Source organism: Salvelinus alpinus, chromosome 29 (assembly GCF_045679555.1).
Source record: "Salvelinus alpinus chromosome 29, SLU_Salpinus.1, whole genome shotgun sequence".
Taxonomy (NCBI): Eukaryota; Metazoa; Chordata; class Actinopteri; order Salmoniformes; family Salmonidae; genus Salvelinus; species Salvelinus alpinus.
In genome coordinates this window covers 28,527,979-28,542,813 of record NC_092114.1, presented here as the reverse complement: position 1 = coordinate 28,542,813, position 14,835 = coordinate 28,527,979, and the positions used below count along the sequence as shown (strand labels likewise).

Genomic DNA, 14,835 nt, shown 5'->3' with positions numbered 1-14,835 from the left:
CACTCCATCCCATACCCATCACTACCCCCATTCCATCTTCACTCCATCCCATACCCACCACTACCCCCATTACATCCTCACTCCATCCCACACCCACCACTACCCCCATTCCATCCTCATTCCATCCCATACCCACCAATACCCCCATTCCATCCTCAATCTATCCCACACCCATCACTACCCCCACTCTTATCATAACTCCATCCCATACCCACCACAACCCCCACCCTTATCCTCACTCCATCGCATACCCACCACAACCCCCACCCTTATCCTCACTCCATCCCATACCCACCACAACCCCCACCCTTATCCTCACTCCATCCCATACCCACCACAACCCCCACCCTTATCCTCACTCCATCCCATACCCACCACAACCCCATTCCATCCTCACTCCATCCCATACCCACCACTACCTCCATTCCCTCCTCACTCTATCCCATACCCACCACAACCCCATTCCATCCTCACTCTATCCCATACCCACCACTACCCCCATTCCATCCTCACTCTACCCCATACCCACCACTACCCCCATTCCATCCTCACTCTACCCCATACCCACCACTACCCCCATTCCATCCTCAATCCATCCCATGCCCACTACTACCCCCATTCCATCCTCATTCCATTCAATACCATACCCAACACTACCCCCATTCCATCCTCACTCCATCCCATACACACAACAACCCCCACCCTTATCTTCACTCCATCCCATACCCACCACAACCCCCAACCTTATCCTCACTCCATCCCATACCCACCACTACCTCATTCCATCCTCACTCCATCCCATACCCACCACTACCCCCATTACATCCTCACTCCATCCCACACCCACCACTACCCCCATTCCATCCTCATTCCATCCCATACCCACCAATACCCCCATTCCATCCTCAATCTATCCCACACCCATCACTACCCCCACTCTTATCATAACTCCATCCCATACCCACCACAACCCCCACCCTTATCCTCACTCCATCGCATACCCACCACAACCCCCACCCTTATCCTCACTCCATTCCATACCCACCACAACCCCCACCCTTATCCTTACTCCACCCCATACCCACCACAACCCCCACCCTTATCATCACTCCATCCCATACCCACCACAACCCCATTCCATCCTCACTCCATCCCATACCCACCACAACCCCCACCCTTATCATCACTCCATCCCATACCCACCACAACCCCCACCCTTATCCTCACTCCATTCCATACCCACCACAACCCCCACCCTTATCCTCACTCCATCCCATACCCACCACAACCCCATTCCATCCTCACTCCATCCCATACCCACCACTACCTCCATTCCCTCCTCACTCTATCCCATACCCACCACAACCCCATTCCATCCTCACTCTATCCCATACCCACCACTACCCCCATTCCATCCTCACTCTACCCCATACCCACCACTACCCCCATTCCATCCTCACTCTACCCCATACCCACCACTACCCCCATTCCATCCTCACTCTATCCCATACCCACCACAACCACATTCCATCTTCACTCCATCCCATACCCACCACAACCCCCACCCTTATCCTCACTCCATCCCTTACCCACCACTACCACATTACATCTTCACTGCATCCCATACCCACCACTACCCCATTCCATCCTCACTCCATCCCATACCCACCACTACCCCATTCCATCCTCATTCCTTCCCATACCCACCACTACCCCCATTCCATCCCCACTCTATCCCATACCCATCACTACCCCAACTCTTATCATCACTCCATCCCATACACACCACAACCCCAACCCTTATCCTCACTCTATCCCATACCCATCACTACCCCCACCCTTATCCTCACTCCATCCCATACCCACCACAACCCCCACCCTTATCCTAACTCTATCCCATACCCACCACTACCCCCATTCCATCCTAACTCTATCCCATACCCACCACTACCCCCATTCCATCCTCACTCCATCCCATACCCACCACATCCCCCACCCTTATACTCACTCCATCCCATACCCACCACAACCCCCACCCTTATCCTCACTCCATCCCATACCCACCACAACCCCCACCCTTATCCTCACTCCATCCCATACCCACCACAACCCCCACTCGTATCCTCACTCCATCCCATACCCACCACAACCCCCACCCTTATCCTCACTCCATCCCATACCCACCACTACCCCATTCCATCCTCACTCCATCCCATACCCACTACTACCCCCATTCCATCCTCACTCCATCCCATACCCACCACTAACCCCATTCCATCCTCACTCCATCCCATACCCACCACTAACCCCATTCCATCCTCACTCCATCCCATGCCCACTACTACCCCCATTCCATCCTCACTCCATCCCATGCCCACCACTACCCCCATTCCATCCTCACTCCATCTCTCTTTTGTTTCTCCATTGGTTTCAGTGACCAGGATGCCACCACAACTCCCACTTCTACCCCTATCCTCATCATCCCCACCTTTACCCCCTCCCTCTTTCCACAACCCCCTCCCCTTATCTTCACCCATCCTATCTTCACCCCAGGTCATCCGATAAAATATCTTTGTGAAACCCCTATTCTCACCCCATTGTATTCCAGCACATCTCATCTCTCTTTCATGGTCCCCTCTCTCCTATCTGTACCAGTGATAAAAAGTCCTATAGTGACATGAGGAACCAGAGGAGCAGCCAGTCTGATGACATGTCTGGAGCCCCTTGGGGGAAACGAATCCATTTTCATCAGCAGACAACAGAAGATCAATAAGGTCCAGTCAAGAGGGACTGGGGGGGGCCGCCATGGGGGCTGGGTGTGTGTGTGCGTGTGCGTGTGCGTGTGCGTGTGCGTGTGTGTGTGTGTGTGTGTGTGTGTGTGTGTATAGGGGGTGTTGAAATGGAAGTCTTCCATGCGATAGATTGGGTGAGGAAATCGTTTAATTGTTTGTATAACCATGTTTCCATCCACAGTTTTTATGCGAGTAAAGTCATACCACATTAAAAAAATTATGACAGCTTTGATGGAAACATGAAGTTTTGGTACAATTTTATAAATGCTGACAGATAATTTGTGCTTTTGACATGGTGGGATCTTTTTTGTGTCTGTAAAATGTATTATGCGAAAAATGGTAGTAGAAACAACTTTATACGCACATATTAATATAATAACCATCATATGAAAGTAAACTTTGAGTCACGCGATGATAAAGCATCGCGGGAAGCATGCAGGTTATTAGCCTACAGATGAAATACATTTTGATGAACTTCACAGGGGGGTGAAAGTGCAAAGTGATGAGCTTGATGCTCCTTTCAATAAATATCCAGGGTCTTATTCTGGTGACATGAAGATCGATGCTTGACTGCTGTTTGACAAATACAAATATTCTCGCTCTTATCCATTATAATCTCATCGTGTAGGTAGCCTACACCCACAGCCTACCCGCACTGTATCTGCGAGCTGTTGGCTAGAGCACATGTGACAAGAGTAGGCACATTTGCTATTTAAAACAACAGTTTTGTGCCAAAAATATCGGTAGAATTGAAAATGTTATAGAAATACATTGAACTTTGATTTTTAATCGTTACATGAAAACGTAAGAGAAAATGTGTGCAATACCTCATCACGTATTGATTTTCATTCGCAAGAAGTCTGTTTGGTGGAAACACCAGGGGTGAGAAAATGCGCATGTTTTCTTTATGCAGATTTGAAAATATTCGCATGAATCTGTCACCAAAATTATGTACTCCTAGTTAATGACAATGATTATTCTTATGGCTTTTGACTCACTGTCTTTTTGTGACATCTTTGTTTGACAGAATACTGTAGATTCTGTCTTAATCACAAGTCCTCAAGAGAGTCAAGACAGTAAAACAAACATGAATGTGTAACGGCAGTCTAGCTCTTCCTCCTCCTCGGACGAGGAGAGGCGAGAAGGATCGGAGGACCAATGTGCAGCGTGGTAAGTTTCCATGATTTAATGAACATGAAAACAAGACACTATACAAAAATACAAACAAACTAACCGTCACAGTCCCGTGTGGCACAAACACTGACACAGAAAACAACCACCCACAAAATCCCAACACAAAACAAGCCACCTATATATGATTCTCAATCAGGGACAACGATTGACAGCTGCCTCTGATTGAGAACCATATTAGGCTGAACACAGAAAAAGACAAACTAGACACACAACATAGAATGCCCACCCAGCTCACGTCCTGACCAACACTAAAACAAGCACAACACATAAGAACTCTGGTCAGGACGTTACTGTCTTTCAGAATGTTGAAAGACAACAAACACGTACACACGAAAGGCTTTAATAATGAAGAGATTCATGACTTGCAAGAAGTACATTATTTGCAATGCAAATGAACAACAAACGAATTGAATCATGGACCGTTCAAATCCAAAACATCCTTCTCACCTTTCAGAAAGTCCCCTCTTCCCCCCCATCCTCCCTTTCCCCGTCAAGCAAGTGTCTGGAAATCAATTCAACAAAACCCACAGAGGCGAAACAAGCTTCCAACCGATCAAAGAGATAATTCTCCTTTAACTTTTACACACCTCACATGAGAACCCCCCCCCCCCAGCTGGGTCTCATCTGTGTCTTGATGGAAAAGTACCAGACATCGTTTGACATATCCTCTATTTAACCCTGTCTCATTCCATCCAGGCGGGGAAAGACTTCTGTCGCACATAGATTTCACACACACACACACACACACACACACACACACACACACACACACACACACACACACACACACACACACACACACACACACACACACACACACACACACACACACACAGAACATACACACAGGAAACACACACACACTAATGTGGAAGAAAGACAGTGTAAATGGGATCTGACTGTGTGGAGCAGCACCAGATAATCTAATTTACCAGTAACTAAGTCTGATTCAACAGGGTGCAGCCGTAAAAACAAGCTCACCACATCCAGCAGCCATATTGTCTCTGTAAGTGGCAAAGAGTGATGGGAAGGTCACCATGAATGAAGAAATCAGAAATCTAGACAAAAAGGCTACCTGGGCTTGTTCACCACATAGCTAAATGGATCAATATAACACACAGAGTCTGTAGGTAGGGATTGAAAGAGGGATGGAGAGAGATAGAAAGTTGTGAAAATAAGGAGGTAGGAAGGGTTTAAAAAGAAATAGGGAGTGGTGAGTAGAAGAGGGAGGGAGGGATGAAAGGATGAAGAGCTGAGGAGGGAAAGAGAGAGACTAGTGTTATTAGTGTTTCACCTCATCAATATTACTACTTTATGTAAAAATCTCCCTTTCTCAGTTCAAATAGCATTCCTCGTGTACCATACATCTTTCAATATACAATCTAGATATTCTTGTCCTCAGAAAGGAAGAGACCATTAGACTAGTAATCACCAAGGTTTACTTTCCGCTTCTAGTTAAGCTGCCTTTCCCCATTCGGCTACAATAAGAGGACTGTGTGTAATCAGCGTCACAGCAACAGCATGGTACAGGCAGCACCAGGCTCTGGCGGATGTGAATGGGAACCTTGATTACTTTTATAATATGAGAACTGATTGAGAAGTACCAACACACACACACACACATGAGCACGCGCACACACACACACTTACACTCCCTCCCTCCTTAGGGTACTTATTAGCGGGCAGTGTTCTATGGTTCAGGAATCTTCGGATAATTACTATATTCATATGCTGAATCTTAGTCGAACGAGAAAGAATAGAAAATTCCCAGGATGTAGAATACAATTACAACGCACAGTCCAATATTGAATCATGACAATTGAGTTCTTCACATTTCCCTTATAACACAATGGAGTGAGAAGGGATGCCATCGACATCTCTCATTTCTATTACCTTCTATTCATTGTTGGATTATTTAATCATCTTAAACCAAGATGAACTATTTCAGATATATTGAATTGGGATTCTATACAGGTGAATCACATCTTCATTCCTCTATAAATAAACTCACACTTGTAATCATTTGCATTGTTAAATTCTCAAGTCAGCTATGCATATTTTCTCTATTATTCTGAACTTAAGTTAGGGTGAATGAAATTATTGAAATGAGACTAAACTGTGTCTCTAAAACACAAGGCCCCTTCGGTCTTCCCTGACTAAAACACAAGGCCCCTTCGGTCTTCCCTGACTAAAACACAAGGCCCCTTCGGTCTTCCCTGACTAACACACAAGGCCCCTTCGGTCTTCCCTGACTAAAACACAAGGCCCCTTCGGTCTTCCCTGACTAAAACACAAGGCCCCTTCGGTTTTCCCTGACTAAAACACAAGGCCCCTTCGGTTTTCCCTGACTAAAACACAAGGCCATTTCGGTTTTCCCTGACTAAAACACAAGGCCCCTTCGGTCTTCCCTGACTAAAACACAAGGCCCCTTCGGTCTTCCCTGACTAAAACACAAGGCCCCTTCGGTCTTCCCTGACTAAAACACAAGGTCCCTTCGGTCTTCCCTGACTAAAACACAAGGCCCCTTCGGTCTTCCCTGACTAAAACACAAGGTCCCTTCGGTCTTCCCTGACTAAAACACAAGGTCCCTTCGGTTTTCCCTGACTAAAACACAAGGCCCCTTCGGTCTTCCCTGACTAAAACGCTCACCTCCCAAACCACATAAAAAAATGCATCAGTTACACTCCTTCCAAAGTGCACCTATTACACATGCCATAACAAATGTTTGCTCTGCGTCAGACACGATCAGAGAATTTCGCGATCTGTGTGAAGATGGGTTTGAGGAGTTGTGCATCTCTTTGATTTTAGCATTTTGGTTCGGCACTGTTAGAAAAACAATGTACATCGTAGGAGACAATGGTAGAGTTGTCATTTGGTGTGTGAATAAGAATGAGGAAAGTAAAGGATTTAAATTTGTGCCCTGTTAGACTAAGACTATACCAACCAACCAAATAAAGGTGCTCACTTCAGTCTTCAAATGGTGGACATCTACAGTACTACAAGTAGCCAATAGAACCGTGCTTGCCAAAAGCAACAAGCACTGTGGTTACTGTTTCTTAATTTACTCTCACATGCTAACTGAATTCTGTCTCTGTAGCCCAGTTTCATTTGGAGAGAACATGAACAAGCAGGTGCTGTATATCTATCTCTGTCCCTGTGTGTGTGTGTGTCCCTCCTCAGGCAGTGCCAGCACAGCTCTGTGTGTGTCTCAGCGAGCACAATTACGACCAGCAGTGGCTCGTGCCTGGCCCCTTGGCCCCATGGGATATCAGGCAGCATGCCGTGGCTGGTGTGGCTGCAGTCAAACCCTTTAGCACAAAGCTTTACACACGCACACACACACACACAGACTGGCATGCACACACAAGCCTCCATAGCTCTGTGCAATCTTAGGATCAAGGCAAACAATAAATATAATAAATATCCACAAAACAAGATTGCTACAGAAACAGCAATTACCCTTTCGGGCGGACGGACGGACGGACGCACGCACGCACGCACACACACTTGGGCATTGTCTAAGGCCGAGCCCCTGCAGGCACAGTTTAAGGCAGTAAAGCTAAAGCCAAAACAATATGGCTCTCTGAGCCGCAATTCACCCAAAACGTATTGTAACACAACCCCTGAACAAACCATGAAAATCCATTGTTACACGGTAATTAACACATCGATACAATAGACTTATGTCACCCATCTCTCTCTCTCTCTCTCTCTCTCTCTCTCTCTCTCTCTCTCTCTCTCTCTCTCTCTCTCTCTCTCTCTCTCTCTCTCTCTCTCTCTCTCTCTCTCTCTCTCTCTCTCTCTCTCTCTCTCTCTCTCTCTCTCTCTCTCTCTCTCTCTCTCTCTCTCTCTCTCTCTCTCTCTCTCTCTCTCTCTCTCTCTCTCTCTCTCTCTCTCTCTCTCTCTCTCTCTCTCTCTCTCTCTCTCTCTCTCTCTCTCTCTCTCTCTCTCTTTACCATCACCGTTGACACACTGGACTTGTGGTATCTGGGTGCCTGGTCCACACTCTCTCTCGTTGTCCGGGATACACTCATCCAGCTTCACCAGCAGCCAATCATAGCAGCTGGGCTCGTCACATGGTATGGCCTCCACCAGGTGAGGGCAGCTTCCTGTTCCTACCGTGGGCTCGTTGACGATACTCCTCTTCCTCAGTTTGAACCCTGGTAGGAAAAGACAGGAAAACAGATATAGGTATACCATACATAGCTGTATAATTATGCCATTCTATGATCTGCTTCTACTAACCCAAATAACATTGAAATAAAGTATAGTCCCCCTCTGTGGTAACCCTTTTCAGGGCCTCCCTCAACATCAACCTCCCCTCTGTGGTAACCCTTTTCAGGGCCTCCCTCAACATCAACCTCCCCCTCTGTGGTCACCCTTTCAGGCCCACCCTCAACATCAACCCCCCCTCTGTGGTAACCCTTTTCAGGGCCTCCCTCAACATCAACCTCCCCTCTGTGGTAACCCTTTTCAGGGCCTCCCTCAACATCAACCTCCCCCTCTGTGGTCACCCTTTCAGGCCCACCCTCAACATCAACCTCCCCTCTGTGGTAACCCTTTTCAGGGCCTCCCTCAACATCAACCTCCCCCTCTGTGGTAACCCTTTTCAGGATAGCTTAACTTGTTTTTCAAGGAGTCACAACTTAATGTCTAACTTCAGTACATGAAGTTCCCCCTCTCTTCTGCTACCGTCACAGTGTGTCTTGGCTTTGATGATAACATTTATGTATTTATTTATTTAACACGACAGGACCATTAAGCCCCAGAAGATGACATACATTAGAGAAACAGCTTCCCATAATGACTATTATTATTCTCTCCTCATTAACCCAGGCTTTTACCCAAAGTGACTCATGTATACTAATGTATGCAGCAATCCATTAATACGGCTGGGATTTGTGCTGTTCAAAGGCCGAGGGCTTTCCTCTCGCTATGCTCAAGGACATGCAAGTGGTGATTGCTGGTGTGTGTACAGTGGGGAGAACAAGTATTTGATACACTGCCGATTTTGCAGGTTTTCCTACTTACAAAGCATGTAGAGGTCTGTAATTTTTATCATAGGTACACTTCAACTGTGAGAGACGGAATCTAAAACAAAAATCCAGAAAATCACATTGTATGATTTTTAAGTAATTAATTTGCATTTTAAGTAATTAATTTGCATGTGTGTGTGTTATGTTAATGCCTGCCTGCCCAGCCCAATGTCACCTTACCCCCAGCCCCAGGGTCTAATCCCCACTGTTGCTACAGCCTGATAAGAGAGGAGGACCATGGGGGAGCCAGCAGAACTGGAGGACTCAGGTGGATGTGGATATATTTCCTCTGATTATTTTAGATTCGGTCCTTTTCTTCCCGAACCCTCTATTTAACCAGGAGGGTCAGCTGGAGGATGGAGGTGTGTTGTCAGGTGTCAGGGCTGAGGTGGATGGTTTAGTTGAACAGGGACAGGGGGTGAGGGAAAGAGTGTGAAGAGAAGGGGAGAGGAGGAGGGTTTAGGAAAGGTGAAGGGCATAGGGGGTGGGGGTGTAATAGAGGGGGTAATGGATAGGGGTCCAGACAGGGTTTTTTCTTTAATATCACTACTGTCTGTCGAACCACAGTAAAGAACAGCAAGATGAACCGATTGACTGAGCCCTTTCCACCCTGTCAGAGCCCGAGGACTCTTTGCACAGATAAACATATTGATGGAGAAAAGTGTAGGCTATAATGACTTCTCCACTACAGTATGGTGTTGTAGCATCTCAAAGGCCGCGGCTGAGACACGTATCTAAGAAACCAGCCAATATTTTGAAAACCTATCTCCCACAAACAGTGCAGTATGTTACTAGAATCCATAAAATACTGGTGGATAGACACTATTACAGTGTGTGTGTGCAGACAGTCCATTTGGACAGCCAACACAAAAAGTGACAAACATTGATTGAACTAATACTGGGAGATCAGGTCATGTTGATGCTGCATAGAGCTCGTTGTCATGAAATGCCCAGAGGATGGTCTGAGAGTTTGCTTCTCTCGGCTAATGAGAGCCAGGGTGTACACACACACAGACGGGTACGGACAAACACACACTCCAGTCAAGGTTGTGTGTGTGCTGTATGACATACTGTACAGTAGTGTGAGACACAGAGAAGAAGAAAGAGAGAGAGCGAGAGAGAGAGAGAGAGAGAGAGAGGGAGAGAGAGAGCGAGAGAGAGAGAGAGAGAGATAGAGAAAGAGAGAGAGATGCGAGTGAATCAATCTTTAAGATGCATGGGGGACAATTTCTCGGCGTCCCTTCCATTTGAGATGCTTCATTAGGGTAGAGTCAATATGCATTAGTCACCATGGTGGAGGTGATGAAGGGGGCTGGTGCTAAGAGATTGCTGCTGCCACTGTTCTGTTCCTGTACCAGCAATAATTAAGGGCTGAGCCAGCCAGCATGTATGTGTATCTGTGTGTGACTGTGAGTCCTTGGCGTCCACATCACTAAGAACTTAATATGGTCCATCCACACCCACACAGTCGTGAAGAGGGCACGGCAGTGCCTCGTCCCTCTCAGGAGGCTGAAAAGATTTGGCATGGGCCCTGAGATACTCAAAAGTTATACAGCTACGCCATCGAGAGCATCTTGACTGGCTGCATCAGTGCTTGGTATGGCAACTGCTTGGCCTCCGACCGCAAGGCACTACAGAGGGTACATCACTGGAGCCGAGCTCCCTGCCATCCAGAACCTCTATACCAGGCGGTGTCAGAGGAAGGTCCGAAAAATTGGCAAAGACTCAAGCCACCCAAGCCATAGACTGTTGGCAAATGGTACCGGAGCATCAGCTCTCGGACCAACAGGCTCCGAGACAGCTTCTACCCCCAAACCATAAGACTGCTAAATATCCAGACTGCTATATAGTCAATTAATGGTACCCAAACTGTCTGTACTGACTCTATCTTGCACTGACCCTACGCACACTCACTAGAATATACATACAAACCACATACACACTCACTCACACACACTACACTGTTACACCAACACAAAAGCCTCATACATTCACAAACACTACATACGCCGGACATCCTGCCCGCTCGACCTCATCCCCTCTTCCCTTCTCCAAACCATCTCTGGAGACCTTTTCACATCCCTCATCAACTCATCCCTGACCACTCGCTGCGTCCCCTCTGACTTCAAAATGGCCCTCCTCAAGAAACCAACACTGGACTCATCTGATGTCAAAAACTATAGACCTGTATCCCTTCTTTCTTTTCTTTCCAAAACACTTGAACAAGCTGTCTCTGATCAACTCTCTCGTTATCTCTCTCAGAATGATCTTCTTGACCCTAACCAGTCAGGCTTCAAGACTGGTCACTGAAACGAGACTGCTCTTCTCTGTGTCACGGAGGCTCTCCGCACTGCCAAAGCTGCCTCTCTCTCCTCTGTTTGCACACTCTTAGATCTATCCGCTGCCTTTGACACCGTGAACCTCCTCTCCACCCTCTCAGGGCTGGGCGTCTTAGGCTCTGCACACTCTTGGATTGCATCCTACCTGGCAGGCTGCTCTTACCAGGTCAAGTAGAGAGGATCTGTGTCTGGACCACGTACTTTCACTACTGGTGTCCCCCAGGGCTCGGTTCTAGGCCCTCTCCTCTTCTCTCTATACACCAAATCACACTGCTCCATCATATCCTCACATGGTCTCTCCTATCATCGCTATGCGGATGACACTCAACCAGTTTTCTCCTTTCCCTTGTAATATCTAGTCTGGACTACTGCAGCTCGCTGTTGGCTGGGCTCCTTGCTGGTGCCATCAAACGCCTGCAACTTATCCAGAACACTGCAGCCCGCCTGGTTTTCAACCTTCCCAAGTCACCTCACTCCTCCGTACACTCCACTGGCTACCAGTCAAAGCTCACATCCACTACAAGACCATGATGCTTGCCTACGGGGCAGCAAGAGGAATTGCCCCTCTTTACCAACCCGAGCACTATGCCACCTTTGGTCTCTTGGCCGTCCGACCCCTGCCGGAGACAAGCTCCCGTTCAGCCCTGTCCAAGCTCTTCTCTGTCCTGACACCCCAATGGTGGAACCAGCTTCCCCCTGAAGCTAGGATAACAGAGTCCTTGCCCATCTTCCGAAAGCACCTGAAACCCTACCTCTTCAAACAGTATCTTAAATACCCCCCACCTAAAAATAAAAAACTGAACCAACACTTGCACTTGACCTTTTAAAGCTCTGACTTTGCTGATAGCTAGTATATTGAGGAAAAGTTAACTACTATGCCTGTGATACTGATGTGGTTGTCCCACCTAGCTATCTTTAGACGAATGCACTAACTGTCAACACACAAACACATAAACACACAAACTTGAATCCAAGATGGCGTAGCAGTCAGATGTCCTTTGTCCTCGTCCTGTCCCGTGTATATATTTTTTATATATTTTTCTTCGCATTTCTTTTTATATATATATTTTTTCTTCTTAAAAACTCAACTTCAAAACACTCTCCTGCAACCTACCTCACCAAATGTGGTGCGGATCTGCTTTTTTTCTCCTCAAAGGTATTATTCACCTCGTATCCGAAATCTACAACAGAAGCTAGCCAGTAGTTAGCCAGCTCACAAGCTAACGTGAGTAGTTCAGCTAACCACAGCTAGCGCTTATCAGCTATCCTTTAGCTCTGAAAACTATTGCCAGTTTTGTACAACGCGACTCAGACCAGAGCATACCAGACCAATTTTCTCTCCATATCCCCGGATTTTTACCGCAAGCTCTGGACATTTACACCTGGATCTTGCAGCTAACTAGCTGCTATCCGAGTGACTATTGGCTAACATCAATTCCGGAGCAAACACCAATTATCCCGGAGCTAGCCAGCTGAAGAGTTCCATCAGCCACTCCTGGGCTACAATCACCTATCCGGACCCGTTTTACTGCCGATGCGGAGCCCCGCCGGGCCTTCACGACTGGGATACCGACGTTATCTGCCCGAGGGAGTTATTCATCTAGCCAGAAGTTAGCCAGCTCACAAGCTAACGTGAGTAGTTCAGCTAACCACAGCTAGCGCTTATCAGCTATCCTTTAGCTCTGAAAACTATTGCCAGTTTTGTACAACGCGACTCAGACCAGAGCATACCAGACCTATTTTCTCTCCATATCCCCGGATTTTTACCGCAATCTCTGGACATTTACACCTGGATCTTGCAGCTAACTAGCTGCTATCCGAGTGACTATTGGCTAACATCAATTCCGGAGCAAACACCAATTATCCCGGAGCTAGCCAGCTGAAGAGTTCCATCAGCCACTCCTGGGCTACAATTACCTATCCGGACCCGTTTTACTGCCGATGCGGAGCCCCACCGGGCCTTCACGACTGGGATACCGACGTTATCTGCCCGAGGGAGTTATTCAACTGGCCCCTCCATCGCGACGTAACCTGAACGCACATATGCTAACTGCGGCCCGCTAATCGTTAGCTGTCTTGAGCATATCGGCTGCTATCTGAACAGGTCTATCGAACAATCTTACGCCGCGGGCTAGCTTAGTGGAGGCCTCACTGCTCCATCTACGGCTGCCCCCTGGACACTATGATCACTTGGCTACATAGCTGATGCTTGCTTGACTGTCCATTAATTCACGGTACTCCATTCCGTTTATTTGTGTTTTATCTGTCGGCTCTGTGCTTTAACTCAGGATCTGTGTGTAGTTAATCCGACCCTCTCTGCCTAGCCGTCGCCATTTTTACCTGCTGCTGCTGTGTTAACTGACTAGCTGCTGTTATCTCACCTGTTGTTTTAGCTAGCTCTCCCAATCAAGACCTGCAATCACTTTATGCCTTATTGTATGTCTCCCTCAAATATCAATATGCCTTGCATACTGTTGTTCAGGCTAGCTATCATTGTTTTGGTTTGCAATGGACCCCGTAGTTCCACTCTCCGTACCTCTGATACCCCCTTCGTCCCACCCCCCACACATGCGGTGACCTCACCCATTGAGACCAGCATGTCCAGAGATACAACCTCTCTTATCATCACCCAGTGCCTGGGCTTGCCTCCGCTGTACCCGTGCCCCACCATACCCCTGTCTGCACATTATGCCCAGAATCTATTCTACCACGCCCATAAATCTGCTCCTTTTATTCTTTGTCCCCAACGCTCTAGGCGACCAGTTTTGATAGCCTTTAGCCGCACCCTCATCCTACTACTCCTCTGTTCCTCGGGTGATGTGGAGGTAAACCCAGGCCCTGCATGTCCCCAGTCACCCTCATTTGTTGACTTCTGTGATCGAAAAAGCCTTGGCCTCATGCATGTCAACATCAGAAGCCTCCTCCCTAAGTTTGCCTTACTCACCGCTTTAGCACACTCTGCCAACCCTGATGTCCTTGCCGTGTCCGAATCCTGGCTTAGGAAGGCCACCAAAAATTCTGAGATTTCCATACCCAACTATAACACTTTCCGTCAAGATAGAACTGCCAAAGGGGGAGGAGTTGCAATCTACTGCAGAGATAGCCTGCAAAGTTCTGTCATACTTTCCAGGTCTATGCCCAAACAGTTCGAACTTCTAATTTTAAAAATTAATCTCTCCAGAAATAAGTCTCTCACTGTTGCCGCCTGCTACCGACCCCCCTCAGCTCCCAGCTGTGCCCTGGACACCATCTGTGAATTGATCGCTCCCCATCTAGCTTCAGAGTTTGTTCTGTTAGGTGACCTAAACTGGGATATGCTTAACACCCCGGCAGTCCTACAATCCAAGCTTGATGCCCTCAATCTCACACAAATCATCAAGGAACCCACCAGGTACAACCCTAAATCCGTAAACATGGGCACCCTAATAGACATTATCCTGACCAACCTGCCCTCCAAATACACCTCTGTTGTCT

General features: G+C 47.4%; 1 protein-coding gene across 1 annotated transcript in view; it reads right to left on the bottom strand.

The window, feature by feature from the left end:
• Window positions 1–14,835, bottom strand: part of LOC139559457 (thrombospondin type-1 domain-containing protein 7A-like) — a 204,435-nt gene that overhangs the window by 91,845 nt on the left and 97,755 nt on the right. The window contains exon 6 of the mRNA XM_071375505.1: window positions 7,943–8,146. Within this exon, the coding sequence (XP_071231606.1) occupies window positions 7,943–8,146 (204 nt within the window). The remainder of the gene's footprint in view (window positions 1–7,942; window positions 8,147–14,835) is intronic.